General features: G+C 34.6%; 1 protein-coding gene across 1 annotated transcript; it reads left to right on the top strand.

Moving 5' to 3' along the window:
• The first annotated feature begins 3,322 nt into the window (after positions 1-3,322).
• On the top strand, positions 3,323-4,244 carry LOC109827447 (protein ALP1-like). Its single transcript, XM_020394457.1, has 3 exons — positions 3,323-3,391; positions 3,473-3,701; positions 3,784-4,244. The coding sequence occupies exons 1-3, from the start codon at positions 3,323-3,325 to the stop codon at positions 4,242-4,244; spliced, it is 759 nt and encodes a 252-aa protein (XP_020250046.1).
• Positions 4,245-10,294: the final 6,050 nt, after the last annotated feature.

Below are 10,294 nucleotides of genomic sequence, written 5' to 3'. Positions count from 1 at the left end.
TTATATATAATATATAATATATATATTATATATTATATATATTATACATTATATATTATATATCAATGTGCATGCTGTAGTAAATGTTGTAGTAAATTACTGTAGCATATATTATATATATTAGATATATTATATATATATTAAATTATTTATATTATATATATAAAAAATATATAAATAATATAATATATATATATAATATAAATTATATAAATTATATAAAATAATATATAATTTATATATTAAAATATATATTACATATTATATATAAAATATATAATATATCTATAATATTATATATAGATATATATTATATATTATATAATATATGTTATTAAAATTTTATATAATATTATAATATATAATTTATAGTATTCCAAATCCCAAAATATTGATGAAACAAACAAAATATTACAAGTTTTAGCATTCCAAATCCCAAAATATTGTTGAAGCAAACACAACCCTCTTTATGGATTTCAAATCCTAAAAGCCACATCATTTATGGATTTCAAATCCCATTTTGAAATCCCAAAAAAAAAATCAAAACAAACACCCCCTTAGCAAATTTGGCCAAGATCTGTGACGTATGGGAAGATTAGACATTGCGCATTGATGAGAACAGTTGTCTGCAATGCCCCGTGGCCATCATGCCCTAAAGTCTCTCTTTGTCTCTTCCACAAGCAAATCCTTGTCTCGTACTCTAATTTTATTTTACTTTTGTTTCACTTTTTCTCCAAAATTCATCTCCTTTATATTTCTGTTGTTTGTTCTTGAAATACCAAATATTCTCCATAATTAGTCACGAGTAGATGCAACTTTGAAGCCTGTCCGAAAAAGATCGCATGGTGATGTAGTTAGTATATTAACCTTTAAATTACTAGTTTTAGAACAGTACACCGCAATGTAGTGACTTTTAGGGCCTGTTTGGTTCACTATTATAAGGGTGGAAAACTTAAAAAACCCCTACACGTCCTCTATTTAGCCCTCCATGTCGGGTGAGTAGTTTCCGAAGTTTTCATTTCCTTGCTTTGTTTCTCTAGGGCTAAATAGAGGAACGAACCAGGAAATCACCGCCACATCGACTTTTTTCCTCTTCCCCATTTCCCTCCCCATTGGAGTGAAATCGACGAAAACCAGAGCCACGTCGGATTTTTGGTTTCGTCGTTGATTTCTTTGTTGAGCTATAGTTACCCCCTTTGCTCTCCTCCTGTCAGAAACTCCCATAGCTATCTTTGCCCCTGTATTCGAAGAAATTGGGGAGGGGGGTCTGATCTTGTGCCGACGCGTTTCAGATCTGATCTTTCCGGCTCTGTTGCTTCCAAAATCAAGGTAAAAATCCCTTTTTTTAATTTTTTGGATTTTTAGATTAATTTAGATCAATTTTGTGAGAAATTAGAGGAGGGGTATTTGATATTTGGGAGCCTGTTCAGATTTCCACATTGTATTTGATTATTTTTTGGAGATTTTAGTTTTATGTGCATGCTATCTAAATAGTTGGATTTGTATCTTGGAATATTTCTATCTGAATAGTTAGATTAATTATCAACTGGTTTGTTCCCATCTCCTCTTCTTGTAGATCTGAGTTCTTATCTGTCGTTTGAGGACAGGTACTTGCCCCAGTAGATCCACCCCTATCTCCATCTCTAACTGTACATATTCAGACGTAAGAAATTATTGAAGACAATGGAAACTTCATCTTCAAATTTGCAAATTGACAGTCTTAAATTTGTTTAGTTTAATGACCTTAGAAGAAATGGTCTTTTTGTAAACAGTATGCTCTTGTGTAATTGACAGTCGTAAATTTGTTTAGTTTAATTGACAGTCTTAAATAGTATGCTCTTGTGTAAACAGCGCAACATTTCTTTCACTAAGAACTATGAAACACGTTATAGATATGATTATTTTTTGAACTGAAATTCTCTTTATTTGTCATAGAAGTTGGTCTTTTTGTTAAATCTTCATGTCTATGTTTTCACTCTGCGCCTGACGTCTAGTGTTAAGAAAGTTTAACTGTTACTGCTTGTGGGTGTATGATGTCTTTAAATTTTATTATACGCACGTATTACATGAATTTAAGGTCATTTAGTCTATCAAGTATTCAATTGTGGCATCACTAAATATAGAGCATGCTTTTTCGAATCTGCTTTTTCTGTAAGACCGTAAACTATTTTGTTAAAATTATTACAGAGTTGATTTGAAATTATTTCTGTGTGTTTAAGGATGTCAATCGAATTTTTTGTATGAGGCATTTTGTTAATAATAGAGGATATGTGTGTTTTTACAAAATTCTTTTAGCAGATCTTAACTTTTTGCTTATCACATTAAGTTTCATTATGTTCTGTGCAATAGAGATTGTTCCTATATGACTTCTCGAAGTATTCTGCATGCAATTAGATTGCCTGTTTTTTGTGAAATTATTCTAGCAATAAAGAGTTATATTAGCAGATCTGTTTGTAGCTATTAAATTTTCTTTTGAAATTCACCTTTTGTTTTTGTAGTCCTTAATGATTTAAAGAAAGTCATACTGATTAGTATTTGTAACGGATTAGCATTTTTTTTATTACTGTAATATTTGTTGCTTAGATATGCAGTATTTGTTATGTCACTGTAACATTTGTTGCTTTTTTTTATTACTGTAATATTTGTTGCTTAGATATGCAGTATTTGTTATGTCACTGTAACATTTGTTGCTTAGATATGGGGTAATCCATGTTAGTAATTAGATATGCAGTATTTGTTATGTCACTGTAACATTTGTTGCTTAGATATGGGGTAATCCATGTTAGTAATTTGTAATTTGTAATTTGTTCAGATCTTGTAAGGATTTGACTTAGTTTCTAACAAAAAAATGATTTTTCATCGTAGATGGATAATGATGGCGATTTTTCCGATGAACAAAGTGTTGTTAATATTGTTCAAGGTGCTGCCCTATCCGTTTTAATTATAATTATAACTATTATAAGGAGAATGCAAGCAAGACGTAAATCAATTCGTAGTGGTCCAAGTAAGGAAAAAAAGACAAGAGAGAGCTAGAATTGGGCATATATATCGAATTTATAATGGTTTTAGTGATAGTTGTATGAATTATATTAGAATGCGGAGTGGTGCTTTTGTTAAACTAGTGACTATAATGAGGAACAATAGTCTGCTAAATGACTCAAGGAATGTAACAGTTGAAGAACAACTTATCATGACACTGAACATTCTGGGTCACAAATCTAAAAATAGGATTGTCAGATCTCATTTTATAAGATCAAGGGAGACAGTTAGTAGATATTTCAACAAGGTATTACAATCAATTATTTGCCTGCGTGGATGGTACATGAGACAAGCCCCCAATGACATTCCCCAAGAGATCGTTAACAACCCGCTATACTACCCTTATTTCAAGGTATATCTACACTTTAAGCACATTTAAATGTATAAGCAAAGGAAGTTTAATTTTAATTTAGGTGTGATACACGTATTATAGGATTGCATTGGAATGATAGATGGGACTCATGTTGATGCAATGCTTCCGATTAATCTTGTTACACACTTTCGAGGGCGCAAAGGTGTTACACAGAATGTGCTTGCAGCTTGCACCCCAAACAAGTTGTTTACATATGTTCTAGCAGGTTGGGAGGGTTCTGCAAATGATTATAGGATTCTTCAGGATGCATTATCTAGACCACAACCACATGGATTAAGAGTCTATAATGGTAATTAAATAAAGACTTAACTTAAAATTTATTAATTTTAATATTCAAAATTGACTTAACCCTTTGCTTAATAAAATTGTAGGCAAATACTATTTGTGTGATGCTGGGTACCCAACCATGCTAGGTTTCATCTCTCCATACCGAGGTGTTCGATACCATTTGAAAGAACATTCGGGCAAAACACCTAAGAATAGAAGGGAATTATTCAATCTAAGACATTCTTCATTGAGGTCTAAGATTGAATCTGCATTTGGCACATTAAAGAATCGTTTCAAGATTTTATGTGCTAAGCCGCATTATCTTTTTCATATACAAGTAGATATGGTATTGGCATGCACGGTACTCCATAATTTCATTACAACTATAGATCCCAGTGATGAACTACTCAACGATGACGAATTTAATGAAGACATTGATGGTGAGGAGGCATTCGAGAATGACACTAATTTAGTTGATTTTACTCAAAATCTAACCCAAAGAGAGCAAACTGAATCAAGAAATGAGTGGAAGACTCTTAGAGATGACATTGCTTGGGCGATGTAGGTGGACTATTGTGATAAGTATAATCATGGTGTAACCACAGAGACTTGCTTTTTAGTTTTCTTCTATTTATGCTCATTCACATGTCCTCAATAACTCTATTTACATTAATGTCGTTCTTTTTTTTAATTCATGTATTCATGTTCAACTTCTTTTAATTATCTAACTTTCTCTATTTAATTAGTAATGGCTGATAATACATCATTGAGTAGGAGAGATAATCAAAAAGGCAAGGGGGTAGTTCCATAACCTTCCCTACAACCTCAACCCTCTCAGTCTGTGCATCACGGCGATGGTGGGTATTTTCCATTTCAGCAGTTGTACTTTGTACAACCACCTCCAGCATACCCGAACATGTCATTCCATGATAACAGCTACTATCCAATGCACCATAATCTGGGGTCATATACGAACATGCTGAATTATCCAACTTTACCTCCACAATTTCACAGTCCTAATCTAAGTGGCGTGCAGCTTTCTCATACTAGTGGTAATGGATCTACTCCCGAATCAGGTTCCAAACGTGACCTCGTTGAAGAAGGGGTAGAAACATCTCCAGATCCAAAGAAGAAGAAGAAAAAAACTACATCCAAAAAATTAACTGTTGAAGCTGGTGGTTCTCAAGGGACCAAACATTTGTTCTGGGATTCCCGTTATGATGATGAGCTCATTCCATTTCTTGCCGACTTGGTAAGAAATGGTTACAAACCTGACAAAACATTTAAGAGAACCGCTTTTCATATGTCCTCTCAACTTATTAATGAGAAGTTTAACACAGTTTTAAATGGGATAATGTGATACACCGCATCAAAACTTTACGGTCAAGATTTCGTGATATGGAAACTTGTCGTAACCTTAGTGGTGCCGGATGGGATGATAGTACGAAGACTATCATCATGGATCCTGAATGTTTGGATAGTTGGATTGAGGTAAATAATATCTGTTTAAAGAATAGATTTATTTCCCATTTCTTTTGTTTATTTTATTGAATTAATTAAAATTTATTTTTTTAGGACAAGAGCTTTAAGACTGCTAAGCTTAGACAATACGTAAATAAACCTTTGAGACATTATGATGATCTCGCCCTTATCATTGGGGATGATCAAGCTACAGGACAATTTTCTAGTGATGCTTGGAAAAAGTTTAGCCGTAGTGAGACCATAAATCTTGGAGATGAGGTGAACTCACCAATGCATTCTCCCCAATCTACTCAAGTACACATTTTAGATGACGAGGACACTCCTCCGCCTAAGGAAGCACCCAACACATCGAGTTCTAAGGCTAAGTCATCCTTCGACAAGGTAAAGGCGCGTAAGACCAACCTAGATAGTAAGATCATGCTAAAAATGGTGGATAAGATAGATGTATTTAGCACAAACATGAAGTGTGTAAATATGCATTGGACCGAGAAGTTATCAACGGTCCTATATGCTCATTCACATGACTTTAATGTTGCCAAGTTAGATACATACTACCGTCATCTCTTTATGAATGAGCATGAATCTAGACTATTTATGAGCATATCTTCGAATGGTCAGAAGGAGATGATTGAGTCATTTCTCAACAAAAAGGATTGAAGACAATTTGGAGATGGGTTAACTTGGTATTTTATGATTCTCATTCAAGTAAACATTTATGTTTGAAATTCACAAGACTTTTTCTTAAAGACTTTTATGGGTTAACTTAGTGAGACTACTCTTATTAGATGATGTTTTTATTTGTGGTTGTTGAATATTATGACAATGGAATATATTATTGCTATTTGGTAGTAAGTCTCTATTTGCTTCAATTTTGTACCATAAATCTTTCATAGTGTGAATATTATGGTGTACTAACTTTTAAATTAATCTTATGCATGCAGGATATTTAAAAGTCACCATACAATTTCCCTAAGATGTAAGCAACCTACAATGTGCACACATTGTACTGGATGGCTATTGCTCTTGGTATGTTGTGTAGTAAGTTTTCATGAAACGATTCTACATTAGTGACTATTTACTTTAGGCTATGATGATTGTCAAAATTTCTAAGATTAGCAACCTACAATATCAATTATATTGCACTGGATGGCTAACAATGATGATATTGACTAGATTATGAGCCCATTTCACTAATTTTCTTAGTGAGGTTAGCTTTTGGGAAATTTTCTATGTTAACATATCATTGTTTGTACATTATGTGTGTTTCCTGGTTCATTTTGTGTGGCTAGATGGTGTTTCCTGGTTCATTTTGATGGCTGGTTATGTTGTTGGTTGGCTGGTTGGTGTTTCTTGGTTATGCTGTTTGATTTGCTGGTTGTGAGCTTGGTTTTATATTGCAAAAAGGAATTTTTCTAAGTTTCCTGTTTATAGTTGGTGCATGATGTGTGTTTACTTATCATTTTGTGTGCCTAGTTCGTGTTTCCTAGTTTAATTTGGTGACTGGTTGGTGTTACATGATTCTTTTTTGGTTGGCTGGTGGGTGTATCATGTTCATTGTGGGGATGTTGGTTGCTTTTGTGCTTGTTTGGAGGATGCTGGTGGGAGTATCATGTTCATTGTTGTGGTATCTCTTAGTTGGTTGTGAGCTTGGTTTTATATTGTTGGTTGTGAGGTGGGTTGTGGAGCCTGGTTGTGAGCCTGTTCAGATTTTGTCAAGACTTGATTTGAAGCCTGGTTGTGAGTATGCTACCCCTCTCTTCGTGTGTTAATTTTCATCTGATGTTTTATATTGCTGGTTGTGAGGTGGGTTATGGAGCCTGGTTGTGAGCCTGGCCTGATTTTGTCAAGACTTGATTTGAAGTCTGTTTGTGAGTATGCTACCCCTCTCTTCGTGTGTTAATTTTTTGTTACATCTGATGTTTTATATTGCTTATGCTACCCCTCTCTTCGTGTGTTAATTTTTTGTTACATCTGATGTTTTATATTGCTGGTTGTGAGCTAGGTTATGGAGCCTGGTTGTGAGCCTCTTCAGATTTTGTCAAGACTTGATTTGAAGCCTGGTTGTCAGAATGCTCCCCCTCTCTTCGTGTGTTAATTTTTTATTACATCTGATGTTTTATATTGCTGGTTGTGAGGTGGGTTATGGAGCCTGGTTGTGAGCCTGGCCTGATTTTGTTAAGACTTGATTTGAAGCCTGTTTGTGAGTATGCTACTCCTCTCTTCGTGTGTTAATTTTTTGTTACATCTGATGTTTTACATTGCTGGTTGTGAGGTGGGTTATGGAGCCTGGTTGTGAGCCTGGCCTGATTTTGTCAAGACTTGATTTGAAGCCTGTTTGTGAGTATGCTACCCCTCTCTTCGTGTGTTAATTTTTTGTTACATCTGATGTTTTATATTGCTGGTTGTGAGCTGGGTTGTAGAGCCTAGTTGTGAGCCTGTTCAGATTTTGTCAAGACTTGATTTGAAGCCTGGTTGTTAGTATGCTACCCCTCTCTTCGTGTGATTTGAAGCCCGGTTGTGCTTGTTTCGGCTGGATTTGATTTGGATGATATTGTTTACAGGTGTTCAAATTAGGCTATGATGCTTTTCAATTTATCTGAGATGAGTAACCTGCAGTATCTATTGATATTGCACTGGGGGCTAACAATGATGATATTGAACAAGTTCTAAGCCCACAGCCATAATTCGCATATACATATGGCCGATTTATTTGACATGATATCAAGAATTATTTTTAAGCATGGTTTATTTGACAGATAATAGCTGCTCGAAGGAGGCTCGTCGAAATCAGAAAGTGACTTCCTAATATCTCTCCACTATCCATGTTGCTTTGAGAATTCTTTTTTTTTTTCAAATTGTGATGCATAGTTTATTAATAGATTGCTTCTAAACTCATATACAGGTAAAAGTCGATACATCATCATCAAATGCTACAAAGTAAGTATTTCCTTTCTTAATTAACTAGTTATAAGATCACCTTTTCATCAAATGCTACAAAGTAAGTATTTCCTTTCTTAATTAACTAGTTATAAGATCACCTTTCTTGTAACTTTTGATCTTCATAGGTAACTTTCTTGTCTAGAGGATCTTGTAGTGCAGCTCAAGAAGGGAAGTTGTGAAGTAACAATGAAGATGTGCACACATATACACATTCTCGATCTTCTTGTGCAAATCCATGTGCAAGTCGTGGCATGCTTCGCTCTCCTCTCCTACCTTCATAGCTGCGCAGGCATCTGAAACATTTGAGGGAAAATCCACAGCTCGTTGTCGTAGTTATTTCTCCCACATACACACATCGAGGGATCGCTATGTCTACTTATGAGGAATGGAGTAAAAAATCCGAGGTTCTTGTTCGGGGAAGAATTTTCTATAATGCAGATCTATTTGTTGCCTCCTCAGCGTTGCAACAGTTTGGTGTTGCTCCGTACTCAAAACCAGTTGGATGTATACAATCCGAGTGCTCAAGAGTTGGTAGCCTTACCCGCAGGCAGACACAACAAACGATACTTGCGCAGGAGACACCCCGCGTTATACGGCTGGGTTAGGTTACGTTGAAAGTCTGAACACATACAAATTAGTAGCCCGATATTTTTACCGTTCTAGCGATGTTGATGAAAATAACCTACGAGCTTTCAAGGGACTTTATCGAGCATGCGTGTGTGGGTTCCGACCTTTAGCTTTGACCCGTCGCAGCCAACGATGTTTGTGTTGCCTGTTGCATTTTGTGGTGGAAAGCTTCTGCTCGAGATACATGATGAAGTTCCAAGGTCGGAGTATTATGATGCGAGGAGTGAAGTGTTTGATCCTGTCATTTGTTTCGCGAGGGATTTGACTTTCTTCAATGAGCAGAAATGTGGTTTTCACGTCTCTGATGAGAGAAGCCTAGACAGCTTGGTACCAATAACAGGAACCAAAAGCTGAAGTCGGGGATGAAGCTAATGATTCTTTTCTTTTTCCATGATTTCTGTCTTGTTCGCATATACACTGTTTGAGTTTCTTAGCTTTTTTATGTTTAAGTATAAATATCTTAGATTTGATGCGATTTACTATGATATATACATATTTATGGCTATTCAGGTTGTTTATATGTTTTTATAGGTTTCAGCAGATATTTTGGGTAATTCAGGATGTATTACATAAATTTATGAATAATCAGGTTATTACAGGATTCGTGTGATTTTTTCAATCTCAAACAGGAATATTCGAACTTTTATATGATTAAGATTACCTTATATTATGAGCACAATTGAAATTTGTCTGTAGTGGGGGTAATCTTACCATGGTGATCATAAACACTTTCTTCAAAACCAACCAAAAACAAGAAAAGTGGGAAATGGCAATATCAACAAAAGTTTTCTTTTTTTTCCATGCGAACCAAACACAAGAAAATTAAATACATTGGTTCCCACCATTTTTTATGTGCGAACCAAAGCGAAACAATCTATTTCTGGAAAAAGTTTGGAAAACTCAAAACTTGTATTTTTGTACATGAAAATGCATTTCCCTATATCTAAGAAACGAATCAAACAGCCCCTTAATATCAGTACAAACCATAAATATACTAAAATATAGCATTAATGTGATAATCAGCTTTAAAATGTATATTGATACCAATATCATATTCTAAGTTATTCTATAGAGGCCCCAATTAGTGTAGCAACTTTTTGCTAAAAATCAGAAACCCGACCTTAACTTTAGACGATTACCAGAAAACACCCTTTTAACATTATGATTTTATTAAGGAAAGTCCTAAAAACATCAACTGTAATTAATCTATCCATAATAATAATTTCATAGCTGTCTAAAGAAGAACTTAGCTTCATTTGTTCACATGATAGTTTCATTAATTTGTTCACATGATACGCTAAATTAATCTATTATAATAATCAATCATCTTACGATGAGGATTGTGGTTGTATGATGGTTTGGAAAGGAACCAACTCAAAAGTTTAGGTAGCGCAAGCCTCATTACCTACTTTTATTAGACCTTAAGTTTAACCCAAAGGGTCACAGTTATGTAGTTTTATCACCTCCTCAACAACAACATCAACCATAATATCCACCAGCTCCGGTGAAGATTAAGATTCAGAGGTTTACATTATATAGTACATTAATCAATTGATAATCTTACCA

This window comes from Asparagus officinalis, unplaced genomic scaffold, assembly GCF_001876935.1.
Source record: "Asparagus officinalis unplaced genomic scaffold, Aspof.V1 AsparagusV1_Un213, whole genome shotgun sequence".
Lineage (NCBI taxonomy): Eukaryota > Viridiplantae > Streptophyta > Magnoliopsida > Asparagales > Asparagaceae > Asparagus > Asparagus officinalis.
Note: the sequence above shows the minus strand (reverse complement) of the source record. Positions and strands in the feature narration are given on the sequence as shown.